The sequence below is a fragment of the Mesoplodon densirostris genome, chromosome 8 (assembly GCF_025265405.1).
Source record: "Mesoplodon densirostris isolate mMesDen1 chromosome 8, mMesDen1 primary haplotype, whole genome shotgun sequence".
Classification (NCBI taxonomy): domain Eukaryota; kingdom Metazoa; phylum Chordata; class Mammalia; order Artiodactyla; family Ziphiidae; genus Mesoplodon; species Mesoplodon densirostris.
In genome coordinates, this window is record NC_082668.1 from 103,795,472 (window position 1) to 103,813,185 (window position 17,714).

The 17,714-nt window shown below is 36.3% G+C and overlaps 1 protein-coding gene across 4 annotated transcripts in view; it reads left to right on the top strand.

Moving 5' to 3' along the window:
- WDR33 (WD repeat domain 33) overlaps positions 1–17,714 on the top strand; it is a 105,966-nt gene that overhangs the window by 67,507 nt on the left and 20,745 nt on the right. For all 4 annotated transcript variants that reach the window (XM_060106590.1, XM_060106593.1, XM_060106591.1 and 1 more), the window contains exon 8: positions 17,364–17,490. In XM_060106590.1, coding sequence (XP_059962573.1) covers positions 17,364–17,490 — 127 coding nt within the window. The remainder of the gene's footprint in view (positions 1–17,363; positions 17,491–17,714) is intronic.

A 17,714-nucleotide genomic window follows, 5' to 3' on the forward strand; every position in this document is an offset into this window, starting at 1 on the left:
GATGCAAAAAGCATGGAGGGTGTAAAGAAAGTAACACATTTAAGTTAATTTGGTTTAAGAGGAAGTTGGAATTGATTAGGAAAGATATTATAAAGGGTTTATTTAAGAGGAGATTACTAGATCAAGAATTGGGATGGGTTGTCATATGATTATCCTATTTCAGTAGTGATTCTTAGGTTTAGATGTGTCATTGATAAAATTAATTGTATTGTAAGCCACATTTAAATAAATAACATTGAAATGGAACTATGACTTATTTTTTAAAGCTTTACTTATATAAGTCCTCATACTTTATTTCCACTGTCATCTCACAATCACAGCATTACCTTAAGGCAATAATTCACTCCCACCTTTCCCCATGCACTGTCCCCAAAGTTCTGTTCCTTTTTTTGGTTGCTTGCTTGTTTGGATTTTGAATAGATAATACATTTGAATCTTTCCTGAGAATCACTAGCTTTTTTTTTGAGTTCTAGTTAGGTAAATTCATATTTGGTGAATATAAGATATACTAAGTTATTCTGTAGGTGCAGCAGAATTTTCTTCCCATTGCTATTTTTTACTAGGTTTATAATATCTTGAAAGGATATAATGGCCAAAAAAATGATAGATCTCTGCAGTGTGAGTTATTTGAGCATTTTAAATAGACATTTTAAGTTAGATCAAAATCACATACTCCATTTCTAGCAATGCAGTCACATTATAAGTTCTGTTTATATATTATATATTCTGTTTTTCTTCAGTCTTTGATTTTCTCCTTATATAGTTGCATTTTCTAAAAATGAGCAGTAAAAGAAAAATCATTCTTCAAGCACAGTTAAGGTTGAGAAACCTTCACTCTGCCACATTACTTTGATTTTGTGTTTGGTATGATGGCTGAAGATGAGAATTAAAGACCAGAAACAGAACGTTGTGGTCCCACATATCCCAACATCACATTGGTCCCACAGAGCACAGACAGGCAGTGTTGCTGCAGATACCTGGTTAACCGGCATTCTCTCTCTGGGAAACACTGATGACACAACTTAGTGTGGTTGACTGGCAAAGAAATGTATAAACTGCGGTCATACGTCTACACAAATGTGTTCAGAATACAACCAAGAGACTGAAGCCCACTATCAGTATGTATCTTTTAAGAAGTGTTCTCACTAGTTCAAATGGGTTTATGTTGATTTTTCCACATCTTGTTCTGTCACCAGAAAGATGACAGATGATGAGTACAAATGCAGGCTGACTTCATAACAATTACTGACCTATATGTGGATATCACTTGCAACCTTGGCTTTATTAGCAGCACCATTTCCTAACCAACCAAGCTGAAGACCACATGCAACATTTTAAGATGCATTTTTTTCATCAGTCATGCATGACAACAAGTATATTCTGTGTATCACGTGGAAGTGAGATTTGGAGAGAATTGTAATGTCTGGATTCACACATTCCTACCATGTGCCATATGGAAGGCTGAGATCTATTATGCATCAGTGTTGGGGGAATGGAGGGGTGGAAAGGTAAGGAAAGAATTGGGTAGGATTAATGTTGACGATGTTTTCTTGAGAATTTTCTGCCTTTTACAGGGGTAATAAACATTCATAAAGAGTTCAAACACTTAGAAGTAACAAGTCAGTGTCTTGCCCTCCCTGTTTCCAATCTCACATTCAGAGGTCATCACCATTCCATTAATAGTTTGGTGTGAATGTTTCTACAACTCTTACACATATACAAAAAAAATTTTTTTTTAAACCTACTGAAACGGGATTATACTACATATATTCTTCTGCTGTTTGCTTTTCTCACAACACAGTATGTCATGATCATTCTTCCGTGTCATTACTATTCCAGTCTTTTTAAAGTAACTGCTCTATAACATTACATAGCGTGTATCTACCATAGCTTGCTTATTTTACCATTCTCAGTGACAGACATTTAGGATTTGCAAGAAGTTTTACAAAGACAAAGTTGTTCACTAAGCTTCATTGTACCTTAATATTTGTTCCCACTTAAGTAAATTTTCCTTTAGGATAGAATCCTAGCAGTAAACTTGATGGATCAGAGCATGACCATTCAAACTTTTGGAAGATACTTCTGAGTTGTCCTCACCATCCTGGAGTCATTAATGATAAACTTTAAGAATGTTGTGATCCAGCCAGAAATTCTAGAGATACTGTAGGCTTAACATTTGAGGAAATTTCTACCATTTAAAAATGTAAGCTTATTTTTAAAAATTTATAAATAAAATGCACATATGGTAAAATCTTTTCTCCAGCACCACAGAGGGATGGAATGTGGATAATCCTTTTAAACTAATTTGTTTATTCCTGTGGTTACCATCAGAATTTTAAATATTTCTTGGTATATCTACCTGACACAGTGTCTGTTTACTACCTATCATGAAAGGTGAAGAATTTCAAGTACTTACACCACCAGCCTTGCCTTCTACCTTCTGGGCTTTGTTATGAATTGTAGTTGTTTTGATAGTTTCCCATATAGCTTTAAATGTTCTTAGTTCTTTATTTTGGGGGGCCACCAACTTTAGGCAATGTTCCTTGACTCACCATTATGTTACCTAAGGAAATCTATGCCCCTCAATATCTTTTCTACTTTTCTCCCTTTTATCTCTCCAAGGATTTTTAACCAAGGTTTCAGTTCTAAAAAAAAAATGAAACCAATAAGTAGAATTTTGAATATGAATGAGCCTGTTGATCTCAGAAACAAGTAGTACAAGCTGGTTTATAATAAACTCTATGGCAGTTAAAAGTTGTCCTGCTTGAAGATTACCAAGATCAAGTGAGACTCTGTCTTCTTACATCGATTGTCCTATAAACTGTTGAAAGTAATGCCATAATTAAGTTTGCTTTAGTTTTTCTTATAATTTGTAATTATTTTCCCTTCTTTCTTAATGGCACTAAAAGCCTTTATCGTAGCAAGTTTTTTAATTTTAATTTTGCAGTTATAGTAAATGCATTTTATTTTTATTTTTGAAGATATTCTTCAACTGGTTCTCTGACTTCCTGCTCTAATTTGGACTGATTGTCTTCTGTGCCTGTGACTGCAGTCATACTGGGATTTCTTTGCCTTCCCCTGTTAAGTCCACTCTGTTTTGTTTTTGTTTTTCAATTGAATTAAAAATATACCCCCCCCCACCCCACCCCCGAAACAGTGCTTGAGAGGTAAATTTCAAAATTCTGATGTCTGGAGAGGTCTATAATTTGCCATCATACTTGACTCATAGTTTGGGTTTCAGATTCTAGGTTTGAAATTCTCTTCCCTCAGGATTTTGAAGGCTTCTACTATCTTCTGTCAGTTCTGCTGATGAGAAGTCATATGCTATTCCAGTTCTCATTATTTTGTATGTAACCTAGTTTTCCCTTCTGAATGATTTTTAAATGATCTCTTTTTTTCTGTGGACTTATTTTATTATTATTATTATTATTATTATTATTTTACTGTGGGTATAGGTGTAAGATTTTAAACTTCATCTTCATTGGTTCACTTTGATCTACAATCTCAAATCTTTATTCTAGTCAAAGGGTTTTTCTTCTTTGATTATCATTTTGTACTGTCTCTGCTTGTATTATGGAACTTGATATATGAATGTTGGACCTCTTGGAGCTATCTACTGTGTATTACCTCTTTCATATTTTCTGTTTCCATCTTTTGCTCCCAGTATTGGGAGAATTCTTTTATTTTATCTTCCAGAGTGTGATCTTCAATCATGCCCAATCTGTTATTCAGCCCTTCTGATGAAACTTTTATTTTATCCACTGCCGTGTTTAATTTCCAGGACCCCCTAGTGGTTCTCTGGTCTTTTCATTTTTCATGGTGGCCTGGTTTGTTGTTTGTTTTTTTGAAATGCACATACCCTTTAAAACTTTCAGCATAGTAATCTAGGTGTGTGTATATGAGTGTATATGTGTGTTTAGTTTGGTTGGGTCTGTTCCTATCTGTTTTCCCTAGAATCACTTAATCTGTTTTTTTTTCCCGGTCTTTCTCTTTCCTCCTGTTTGATTTTTGTCAAATGTCCAGTGATCCTTGGTTGGCCTAATACTTGAATGAAGATTTGTGTTGGTTAGTATAAGTAGCTGTTTTTCATTTCTTTTGCAGTTGAGTAAGTCCACTGGCCCAAAGGACTCTCTGCTCAACAATAGACCTCACTGTGGACTCTGTGTGCGTGCACGCGCGTGTGTGTGTGTGTGCGTGTGTAGTGAGCTCTGTGGGGAAGGACAGTCTTGGAGTAAACGGGCTACTGCCACAGTTGCCAAAGTAAGAAAGTAAGTGTGTTGTATTCTGAGATGCAGTGCTCAGTTTATTTCACCCTTGGGTGGATGGAGCTACCTTCCTTTCTCCCCTTTCCCCCTCTCCTTTCCTCCTCTCCTGTCTCATCTCCCCTCCTCTTTCCTTCTTTCTCTCCTCTCCCTTCTCCTTTCCTTCCTCCAGGGTCATAGTATAGCATTGGCACAAGCTTTGTGCTGCTTTTCCCTCCAGCCTTAAGTCCTGTTCTGGGATTTCTTCCCAGACTTAATATTGCTTTGTTTTAGAAAGCCGATGTCTGGCTTTAGCTGAGTGCAGCTCTTCTATATAAATGGGAAGGCAGGAGGAGGGGCCTGGATAAGTTGCTCTGTGGAGAGTTCTGTAATTACCCTCATTACAGCATCACAGCCTTTGTCACTGAGCTGTCCTGGATGGAGCCTAGAGTCTTTTTAAGGCCCCAGCAGCCCTTTGTGTATTTTATTTCTGTGCTATGGTTTATTCATCACTGAGCCCATCTATTTTTGGAGAATTGCCCACATTTAGGTTGAAGTTTTTTGAAATTTTTATAACGTTTGTGGTCAGTGACAGTCGTGGGAAATAAGTGCATCCACTGTAAATCTTTCAAAGTAATTTAGGAAGGGGCTTGCATACATAATTTAACTTAGTAGTAAAATCATGATTTATTCCAAGACTCAATTCCTTCTTCACATTAGTGACCCTGAGACAGTTTCCCTTACCTCCCTCCTGGTATTCTTCCAACTTCTGTCATTTCTCCATTTCTTAAGAAATATTATACATATAAGTTTTTAATCATTTATTTCTAGTTTAAGGTAATCCATGGCATTTGGGGGAATTTAGAGGTAAGTGATCAATTAAAATAAATGAAAGACGCTTGAGTTAAACCTAGTATTTTTCCCGTAGGTTTTTTTTTCCCTAGAAATGTGTTAATATTGATAAAAATAGAAAAAAATGTAGAGAGAATTTTCAAATATTTACTTAATATTAAAAAAAAGTGATTGGTTTTATCTCAGTATTGGAGACTGCCATTTAGTCTAGTGGAATTAACAGTATTATCTGTCATCAAAAGTATTACTTGTCTTAAAACACAGTCAAAATAATATAATAAAGGCAATGATGGCCCCCATTGTAGGTTTTCCAGTTCTCAGAGAGAAATGGCGTTAGGTCAAGTCTAATACTTAGGTTGGATGTTGGTAATTAGAACTCCGTGTTCTTTTTTTCTTGGGTCACTTGAAGACTGAAATTTAGCGAAGTCTTAAGTCTCACTTGTGGGAAGTACTTTCAAATCGAGCCATTTTCTGCTTTCCCATACTCTGTTCATGGTAGTGAGAGCTCTTGCTGAATAGCTCTACATGGAAATCTCTGTCCTTATGGTGAGCTTCTTCAGGGCAGAGATTGGATCAAAACAAGAGTTTTTAAAATTTGACTATTCAAAATGTGTGCTAGGCATGATGCTAAGTGCTTCATTTCATTTAATTCCTGAAACAACCCAATGATTGAGTAGTCCATTTTACACATGGAAATATAAAGGCTTAGCAAGGGTTAAGTAAATTATATAAGATGGTAAATGACATTTGAGGTTTAAACAGATCAAGTTCACTTCAAATCTTTTTACTAATAACCATTGTATAGCACATGAGCACTAAACATAGTACCTACATGAATTAAATTATGTTTAACATATCCTTTCCTTGATTCCAAATAAAACTGTTCTGACACTGTACCTGCGCACCTGTTGGACAAAGCTCACTTTATCTTGTGGTTATTTCTTCCAGAGGGAAGGAAGTATATAGTAGATTGTAGGTGGGATGAGAATTTTTGTGATTCACGACGCTGCTCAAGAGAGGAGGGCAAAATGAAACACTGATCTGTTTTTCCTAAGAACACAATTTTGGTTTTTTGGGTTTTTTTCTCTGGGCTTTTCATCATACATTCATTCATTCATTCATTCAACAAAGTACAAGAAGATGGCAGATTTTAAAACACCTCCACGAGGAAATAATGGTATTCTTTATAATATGTTAAGTTTAATTTGAGCTGCTTTGGATTTTCACATTTCCTAACCAGTATTACTTGGTTTCCACATTTCTAGAACGGTCAAAAATTTTTTTTCTTTCTGAGACCTATGGGCAAAATTTTGAAAATTTATTATACATCATTTATAATGAGGCTTTGGCTGGATTCAGAATTCTAGATTCAAAGTTTCTCCCCCATGTTAGCACTATGAAGATTTTGTTCCTCTGTCTTCTTGCTGCCAGTGTTTTGATGAGTATTATGCTAGTTGTGGAATGGCCCTCAGTTGGGTTTTAGCTGATATGTTTCTCATGATTGGTTTTGGTTTTATGGGATTTGGGGAGGTAGATCACAGAGGTGAAGCGCCATTTTTATCACATCAGAGCAAGAGGGTGTATACTATCAACATGACTTGATGTTGACTTTGGTCAACAGGTTGAAGCAGTGTTTGTCAGAGTTCTCCAGTGTAAGGCTACTCTTTCTCCCCCCTCCATACAGTTCTCTTTGAAAGGAAGTCGTGAAGCACAGCCCACACCAAAGGGGTTGGGAATTATGCTCCACATCCTTGAGGGTGAACCTAAGTTATTTGGAATTTTCACGTATGAGAAATTCAGCTCTTCTCCCCCTCTTATTTATTATTTATTTATATCACTATGGGCTAATGAATATTTTATTGGAATATGTTTTCACAGTGATGGAAACTAGATAATAGGACCAGCTCCCAGTTGAGGTTTTCTCCGTTATCTTATTTCTGCTTTGAAACAGAAATTAAGATAATTATCAAGATCCAATTGGAGGGTAATGATCCAATTGGAGTGTAATTCCTACAAATGAATATTTGTAGGAAAAGTTTTAGTTATAGGTAGAAATTACACAATGTGCTTAGAGTCATGTGATATATACTTACCCCCAGCAGTATTTAGGGGTTCACATAACCCTTTTGTTCTGGTACAGGTAAATTTCTGTAACCTTGCCATTGTACCTTCCTTTCTTCCAAGAGGTGAATAGTAGTAGATGGAGAGGATTATACAGGGAACCACATTTACCAAAAGTGTGCAGATATACCCAAGAATAGTCTGGCAAAACTCAGAGATTCAAAGTACAGTTGATGCTGTGCATGGCTATGATTGCCATGAGGTTAATTAATTCTGCTTTGACCAAAATTATGTGTTGCTTTTATGTATCTAAACTTCAACTTAAAAAAACAGTCTCCTTAAGATGGCCAACTGGGTGCACCATATTTTTTACCTTGTTTTCAGAAGGAAGGCTTACTCTAGAAGTACCCTAAAGTATCATTATAAATGGTTTTGCTTTTTCTTTATTAGGAGTTTCAATCATGACTTCTCTTCATTCTTGGCCAAAGTACCTGCTGGCACTAATAACTTTATTATTAATGTCACATAGGTACTGCACTTTCTGCTAGTCCTGCTCATTCCTTTTTTTTGGCGGTACGCGGGCCTCTCACTGTTGTGGCCTCTCCCGTTGCGGAGCACAGGCTCCGGACGCGCAGGCTCAGCGGCCATGGCTCACGGGCCCAGCCACTCCGCGGCATGTGGGATCCTCCCTGACCGGGGCACGAACCCGTGTCCCCTGCATCAGCAGGCGGACTCCCAACCACTGCGCCACCAGGGAAGCCCCCTGCTCATTCTTTTAAAGGAGTTTTTGGTTTTACATTTTCTTTCTAATTTTTCAAGCAATGGCTATATGCTTTTCTTCTTGATCCTTTAAAAGAATATTGTGTCATCTGTATATTACTATTGAATTATGAATGTGTGCAGAAATGTTTACTAGAGAACTTTGACTAATTATGCACGTGCTAACACACATGCGCACAGATGCACACACCAGTGTACCCTTTCTTACAAAGGACTTTGTGGCTGGTTTCTGTGTTGCGTGGGACCCCAAGTATCTCCCATCCCAGACAAATGGCTGAAGTGCTTTGATATATTGATTGTTAACATCCAGCAATTGGAGGAGTACAACAGCAATGAGGCTGAAAGAATATTTGGTTGTTGCATTCCTTTGCTTTAATCTGCTTTGATAAATATTCTCCAAAATAGCCTTGTACTTTTTTTGAATACTTTAAATTTTTAATTGGACTCAGAAATTATATACTTAGTCATATATTCATAATTTTTTTCACTTTATGCCAGAAGTAGTTACATGGCATTAATCTTATGAGATGTATGTTTAATTTCAATTTTTAACCTACTTGACAATTTCATTTAGGTCAGCCTTTGTCAGTACCATGTAAATACATGGTACAAATAAATAGAAACCATTTTACTTGCATACACAAATTAAATATGTAAGTTAAGTAGAAGATGGGCAAATTTATGATGTCTACCCCCTATGCCATTTGAGTTTATTTTTGTTTGTATATTGGATGCTTTTCTGACACCGTATGTTTAACTGTTTTTTATAACACTTGAGTTATAACAGTGTTACCACTCAGCTCTGTCAAATCCTTACATTTTTCCATACTTACTTCTGAATTTTAAAAAGAAGTACACATTACACACATCACAGGTATGGTTAAAGGTCCCTTTAGTTGCTCCTCTCCTGCTCCAGAGGTGTCTGCTGGCCTGAATTTAGGTTCCTCATTGCCAGACCACATCCTAAGCTAGCATTTCAAAATTTCACAGATTGGTCTTTTGAGGGACTGGGAAGTATTCTGAGAAAAAAAAAGGCTTGTGGTCAGATTTGTAATACATATTGACAGCACTGAAGGCTCTCAGACGTGAAGAGAAACTTGTCAATTTTTAAAATTCAGCATTGCCCAGCTATTTGACCGGAGAAACCCTTCACCCATGATTCTGTGCACTGTTGTTGCTTGGAATATGCTTTGTGTAAACACTGCCTAGAGGTGTACTCTTTCTAAAATTTATTTTCCATTTAATTTTATAGTTTTTTACTAATGTAACTTTCTAGATTTAAATGACAAAGATAGTAATTACTTCCAGTTGATGTTCAGTGTTGGATCAAGTTTAAAATCATTCTGCAAAAAAGGAAGGTAAAAATGTTAATAAATTGCATATTCATTGACCAACATACAAGTTGCTTATGCTCCTTAATTTTTTAAATTCTTGATTCCGCTGACCTACTGAAGTGTTTGGCTATGGACCATAGCTACACATACCTTTGCCTTGAACTGATCTGTTACATTTTATGTTCTTGTGGCTGGAAGTAGCTTGAGTTTGTTAATGTTTGACACACTTTCTTGAATAATAGTTCTTCAGCTGTTAATGTTGTATGAGGTGGTGCTTAAATTTTGTTTGCTTTTTTCCTTCCTGTATTAGAAAATCTTGGTGCTTTTTGTAAGCTATGTATAAAAGAAATTTTCCTTAAGATTTGTTCATATAATGGTCTGATCCAGGAAAAATAAAATGGGAAAATGGACACTATTTCTGACCTTCAAATAAAACTCTGTATCTTGATTTTCAGACTCTTCACCGAGCCTTGGGGGCATATGCATTGTCTTAAGGCAGGGCTATTTACCTTTGTGGGATGATAGGTCCCTTAGGATCTGGTGAGGCTGTGGAGGAGAGATGAGGTTCTTGAAAAATGCACAGGGGCACAAAGTTTACATACAGTTTCCCAGAGGCCAGGGAATCTCCTCCGGTAAGGGAAGAGTACAAAAACAGACCTTGTTCCCTTGTTGGCGGCTAGCGTTCACTGCACTACACTTTACGATTCTGAGATTGGAAATTATTAATCAACAGGAAGACTCCACTTTCTACAAAAGTAAGTCTAGAGCTGTTCGCCAAACAGCTAAGGACCTAACCATCTATCCTATTATTCATAGAATTTTAGGGTTTATTAAGGAGTCTCTGCATAATATTTCTAGGATCTCCTTTAAAAACAACAACAACACATTAAGCATTTTGTCATTAGGAAAAAACTTTTTTTTTGAAATAGGAAGGTGCACTTCCTATTTCAAGCATAGTCATGTAACATTGTTTTTAAAAGAGGTTTTTTTCCTGTTTTCATTTTGTGGAGAGGGTCTCTAAAACACCTGCATTAATTGTTTGCTGGCTTAATTTCAGTCTATATTCAGAAAACTTCTTTATTCTAAGTATTAACTTTCTTGAAAGTTATTGTACCTGGACTGTGTGATTCCACAGATACTTCCCCAGTGTTCAGTTCTATTTCATTTGGTGATCACATCTTTTAGAGGTTGAGCCACCCGTAATAGGAACCCAATAAATGTTGCTATTGAGCAAACTTATTTTGAATTAGTGAACAAGTGAAAGATAGATGAATGTGTGAAAGTATAATCAAATGGAATAAGTAAAATTACTGTTTACCTCCCCATTTGGTATAAATTCTAATGCACAATTAATGGTTGCTTTCTGCAAATAATTATTATGAAGTAATAAGCTAAACAATTCTGGCATGTCAGACCCAAGTTAATCCGCAGAGCAATGCCACCACTCTCTTAGAGATGCTAATTCTGTCACTATTCATTTAGCTCGGACCCTGAGGGAATGTTTAGCTATCAAAGAAATGATGCAGGACTCATTGCCCTCAAAGCTTAAGCTCTGAGAGTAACCCAGTATGGTTAGATTAATTTGGAATTTCTTTGGGTGGAGTTGGGTCATGGTTGCCACATTTAACAGGACCCTGGTCTTCCAAGTCAATCTGGTTACTTGTCAGATAGTTAACAAGTAATCTTTTTTATGTGTTTATCTTTAGATTTTACCCCTAAGTTCTGTTCTTGTACAGTTCTGAGAGACGGAAAGGTGTGTAGAAGTTTGCCTTCCACACCCTCCTCAGTTACATTTGAGCAAGCAAAATTTGATAGGTGAAACAAAACAAAAGGACCTCTTCTGCTACTTCATTTGGACGTTATATTTAGTGAGGTGAAGGGAAGATTGGAATGGAAAGAAGGCAGTCCCGGCCACCTCTGGCCACTGGCCTAAAACCCTTTTAGGCCTCAGTTTTCTCTTGTAAAAATTACAAGACTGTATAACTTTGTAGGTCGTCCCTAGCTCAAGTATCAATTGAAGGTAATTTTTTTGTTGTTGCTATTCATTGTGTAACTGAGATAGGGAATAAAAATAATATGATTATGGAAATTCAAGGAGAAACTTTCTTTAAAATGTCTAATTACAGTCTAAATCAGTGTTGTCTAATAGGACTTCTTGAGATGATGGAAATGTTCTGTGTTTACGCTGTCCAGTATGCTAGCTGTTAGTCAACAGGTGGCTGTTGAGCACTTGAAATGTCGCTAGTGTGACTGAGTGACCTAATTTTTAATCTAAATTAAAACATTTAAATAGCTACGGGTGGCTAATAGCTACTGTATTGAACAGCGCAGGTTAAGTTCTTAAATATTTAAAAGCATTCAAAGGGAATGTCACGTGTAGATTTATCATGACAGTCTTGTTTTTTATTTGATAATTTGCAACTGGGATATTTTAGAATTTGGCAGTTGTATCTCCAAGTCTCAATATTGAAATCTTTCTTTAAGCATAGCCTCCATTTCTAGTTGCAGTATGGCCCAGCTACTTGTTACCTTTTCTGGGGATCCTAGAGTTTTTACTTGGTAACTCTGTGCCCACATCGCTGGCTTCTTAAAGCTCTGCCATCCTACTAAGGATTGTATGTGTTTACTACAATCTACCTTTAGACTCCTGTCAGTCCCCTGCAGGGCTCCACGTTTTCCTGTGTTAGGCTTTATAGTATCTGGAGACGGTTTGGTGGTGTTGAGAGTTTTATCTTTGTATTTTTTATGGGCTTGATTCTGAAACTTATTAAATACCACTTTAAAAAATATTTGGTCTTTCATTGGCAAGAAGTTTTCAGTCCTAAAATCTTGAGCCATTAGCAAGATGTTTTTAGTACTAAAATATCTAGGTCAGTAGGCCAATAAAAAACAGTTGTCACGTGAATGAATTTTCCATGAAGTCTGTATTAATTGCTTCAGCACTGCAAATACTACAGTCTTGAAATTTTCATGTTTGGGGATTACAAAGAACTTTGAATGATTCTATCCTGAAATTCTGGACCTTTGAAATGATAAAAATTATTGTAAAGGCGTTCTTTAGGGTTAATGGTTGAAATTGATAAGCCATGTGTTTGGGACTCAGTCATTTTTCTATGAGATAATAATTTATATAAGATTAAGTTTTTATATATAGCATGCCAGGTCACAAAACCCATATTATCCTTGAAACTTCATTCAGCCATAGCGAGTCCAAGAGCTTTCAACGGAAACTTTCATTCCCACTGAGGTTCTGAAGCACATCTTCCCGGGACCACAGGCACTGGTTAGTTCTGTATTGACAAACACAGGCGCTAATTGATGTCAGTCAGTCCCTTGAGTTTTGAATAGAGGGAAACGAAAGCCAGCTGACATTAAGTAAAGTAATAAAAGCGCATGTTAAAAACTTCAAGCAGTACAGAAGAGTAAATGCCTTCTTCTTATTCCCATACCATTTCCTCTCACTTATTAACAGCTTAAGTTTTCTTTTTTCCAAATGGGGCTAAATTACACCTTGCTTTTCTGCTTATATTATTTAAAAGTCAGGTTTATTGAGGCGTAAGTTACATACGGTAACATTTACCTTTTTTTAGGTGTACAGTTCTATGAATTTTGACAAATACATACACCATAATCAAGATATATAACATTTCAGTCCCTCCAGAAGGTTCCTTCTCACTGCTTCATTTTTGAAACCACCACCATAATCAAGATATAAAACACTTCTGTCACTCCAGATTCAGTTTCAGCTTCAGTTTTAACAGCCGTATGGTATTCAATTATATGGATTTATCTTAATTTTTCTAAATATCCCCTCATTTATTTATATTTAGGTTGTTTCCAGTTTTATAATTCAAACACAGTGTAATAAATACCTTTGTATATAAATCTTGGTGTGCTTTTACAGCTACAAACATAGGGTAAATTCCTAGCAGAGGGATTACTGAATTAAAGGTTGTGAGCATTTAACATTTTGATAGGGCCAAAAGCCTCCCTGCAAAGTTGTACTGATTGACTTTCCAACCAGTTATGCATAAGAGTGTAACTTACTTACACTGGGTGTCACCAAAATTAATTTTTGCTAATTTGATGGATAAGACATTACCTAGCTAAGTAACTTGCATTTTTTTCTCATTTTAAAAACATATCAAAAAGTTCACACACACACACAAAAATCTAACCCATGTTATTTATGGTTAAAACCACAGTATAACATTAGAGGAAATGTGGATAGAAAAATTTTACCTTTGTTCTCACTATCCCAATATGTTTTTCATTTCCTGCTTATTTGTACCTACATTTTTGCAAATATATGTGTACATTTTTATAGTCATTCTAATAGCATATGCACAGGTTGTGCCTGTGTTGTTTGCTTGTAAAAGTTCCCTTTATTTCATGAGCATGTTTTTCTTTGTTCCCAGAATCTTCATTGTAGTAGTTGTATGTTTCTTCTGTTCTGGGACTGTGGCACAGTTCATTTAGTCATTCCACTTCTGAAATTTTTTATACTTTTAAACTGTTATGAACAAGGTTTCAAATACCATATTTTAAAAATAAAAGTTTTTTAAAATCCTTGAAAATTATTTTCTTAGGATAATCCTGATTTCTATCAGTCTGATTCTTCTGGATCTAAATGTATCATATTGACATGAGAGGGTAGAATTTTATCATTTGAAATAGTTTTTGTCACTTCATTGGGAATTCAGTAACTTTTCTCCCTGGAGAAGGAAGCAGTTGCATATCAATTTGCTTCTATTGCCAGCTTAATCTGTTTATTCTTTTTCATGAAAAATTATGAAAATAACATATGCTGCTTGTAAAGATTTCATATAGGTAATCAATCTGTTATCTAGTAAATAAAATCTTTTAATTGAATATTTTTCTCAATAGATCATTTCATGTGTTTCAATATTTTAAAATTACCAAATAATATACAGTGAACTCTCCTTACCCTTGTTCCCAGGGTACAAGGGTACCAGTTCCCCTTCTTGGTGGCCATCAATATTATCAGATTCTTTCATATTCTTTCAGACATATTTTATGTATTTTTATTTTTTATTATTATTATTGTATTGCGGTACGCGGGCCTCTCACTGTTGTGGCCTCTCCTGTTGTGGAGCACAGGCTCCGGACGCGCAGGCTCAGAGGCCATGGCTCACGGGCCCAGCTGCTCCATGGCATGTGGGATCTTCCCAGACCGGGGCACGAACCCGTGTCCCCTGCATCGGCAGGTGGACTCTCAACCACTGCGCCACCAGGGAAGCCCATTTTATGCATTTTTAAGCAAATGTATGTGTGTGCTCTGTGTATGTTTGTGTGTCTCTCTCTTTTTAAGCCACAGATGTTAGCAAGCTGCACATACTTTTTTGTACATATTTTCTTAGATTATTTTATTTGTATTTAATTTTTTAAAGTAGATAATACATGTACATTTTTCAAAAGTAAAATAATGTAAGGGCTTGAATAGTCCCCCTTCTATTTCAGTACCCTGTCTGCAATGTACCGTCCTTTGGTGAGTCTTTACGCATAGAGAAGCAAATAGGAAGGTACATATTTTTGTTTTCCTTCTGTAACTCTCAAAGTAACCTTTCACATGTACGCAGGCAGTATAGAATAGGCATTAAGAGCAGTGGCTTGGGGCCGGTTCCCTGCGTTCAGGTGTCCGCTCTGCCACATATCTGTATAATCGTGGGCAACTTTTTTAACCTATCTGCGCTTTGTAATCATGTGAGATGATGACTCAGTATACATTCTTTGCTTAGACTACTACCATACATAAGGAGTATATGTGTTTGCTAGTAGTAGTAGTTTTATTATTAGGGACAGTGACCAATAAAATAACATCCAAGAATCAGTTCCTATCAGTTTGATGTATATTAGTGATATATATGGATATGGGTAAATTCATTGAACAGAAAGGGATGGATGGAATTTTTCACTTGTTTGAATTCTACTTAAATATTTTAGAAAACTTCCGAGAACAAAAGTGAAGCAGCTAAAATACATTGTGTTGTTCCTTTCTTATGGGTTGATAGTTTTCTTGTTTTTGCATATACTTCTTTAAACTAAGCTCAGCTTTCTTTATGTAATAAAAGTGTCCCAGAGAAGTTGAGGGTAGAGGTGGCAGCTAAGAGTATGAACAATTTTGCATAGCGCATCACATTTTAAAAATACTTTCTCACGCACTTTGTACTCAAATTTGGTAAAAATATATACGTATCTATACATAATATTTAATTTCAGGTGATAGTGGCCCATAAAGTCTTAAAATTCCCTGGCCATATCTTTTAAGGATAAAATTGTTAATAACATTAAAAGTTCTTAAGGCAAGCCAGGGGCTGGGGGACTGAATTCTATTTCTGTCCAATTTTTCCATCCTCAGTTCTTAGTAAAAAATTAAGGCAACAACGAGACCTCTTTTCCCTTTCCCACCTTCAGATCCTAGTTACAAAATAATATATATTTATTGTAGGAAATATAAAAACAGAAGACACAGAGAAATAAGAATCACCTTAAAATTGCTATCCAGCTTAATATAACAGCTTGCTGTCTAGACTTCCTGCCTTTTTTCTCTATATAGATATGCACACACAGTCACTCGTTATTAATTTGTTTGCCTTCTACAGTGATGGCATCAGGAATGCTATACACACTGATGTTTGTTTTTTTTTAATAAACTTAGTATGAACATTTTAATCATGCCATTAAATTATCTATAGAATCATTTATAATAGGTGCATCATATTCCATTGAGCACATATGCCATGCTGAAATTTATTCTGTAGTATAGTTCCTATTCAGGAGCATTTAAAAATAAACTATATTGGTCAACATTGTTATATGCCAATCTTTTTGGACACCCATGGTATCCTGATGATCAATTCTGAGACGTGGAGTTACCGGGTTGCAGGATATGTACTTTTTCCATGCTTTTAATACACGTTACCAAGCTTCTCCAGAGGGTTGGTATCTCCCGAGCGCCAGCCCTGGGATGAGCTTTAGATAAGTCCTTGCCTACTTGAGATGTGAATTTCCCTTCTGCATGGTGCACATTCACTCTCCAGCGCCTCTAGAACCATCTTCCTTCTTCCCTACTTCCCTATTTTTCTATTCTTCTGTATCCTTCCTGCTTCCCACCTCATACTCCATAGAAGCTGGATTTGAGCCTGGTTAGAGAAGGAGCTGTTTCAAATGCTGTTGACCTCCCTCTTCCCCTGCTGCTTAGTGCATTTGCTATATAAAATACTCTTGAGGCTCTTTTTGTACAGCAACAAGTTTTCAAAAATCATGCTCATTTTTTTCAGTTTTGTAAATTCTGGTTTTCACTTTTGTAATTTTTAGTAACGGTTAATCTTGCATTTTTGAAGCAACCTCGTGCTCTAGCACAGTGGTTAAGAGAACTCTCTCTATTCCTACAGACAGGGTTCAGATTCCAGCTCCTGTTATTGTTGACTAGCTTTTCTCAGGATTTTGAGAGGATTTAAAGAGGTGATGCTTATAAGTGCTCGATACACTGCCTATCATATAGTGAGCACTCAATAGACTAGCTTTTATTGGCATCTCACCTGACATATGTGTGAGTGAAGCAGGGATTATTTTTCCCATTCTGCATTTCAGTAAATGGGATCAGAAAGATGGAATACTTTTCGTATTGTCACATCTAGAAAGTGTTTGTGTCTGAATCTGAATTTAGGACTTTTGATCTATAGGGACTACTTCAAAGCAGGAAAGCTAAAGTGAATGACAAGCACTGTTTCTAATAATTAGGACAATACATAGAAGATCATGAAAAGTTTGCAAAGCTTTACAGGGGCTTCCAAAAATCTTGACCGGCCTACCAGCAAGTAGGTGAGAAGGTGAGCTTAGTTCCAGGAGAAGAGGAATGGTCCCTGTGCATTGTGGCATAGGAGGAGAGGTTGCTGTACCCAAAAGTCTTCCAGACACAATGACCAAAGAGAGTTTGTTTTAAAAGTTTAAGATGACTGAGTACTAGGATCAAAACATTTAATAGGTTTCTCTACTTTGGTTTAAATTAGAATGGAGTCCTGTTTTAAATATCTATGCTGATTAGGTTTTTATCTTAACTTGTTTCCGACAGGGCACGGTGCTGATGTGAAGTGTGTAGACTGGCATCCAACAAAAGGGTTAGTTGTTTCAGGAAGTAAAGATAGTCAACAGCCAATCAAGTTCTGGGATCCCAAGACTGGGCAGAGTCTTGCAACACTGTAAGTGATAGGAACCCCACCTTGGTCCCTAAACCAAGGGGAGCAAAGCTGCCTGTATTCTTTACCTTTTAGCTTTTTTTTCCTCTCATGTATTCCTGAAAAAGTAGTGTAGACAACAGATGGACTTACACCTAGAGGCTTCTTATTTATTAAATATGATTTCTCTCTAAATTCCTAATAAAATAAGGCTTGATTTTTGTTCTGCCACATACATCTAAATTTAA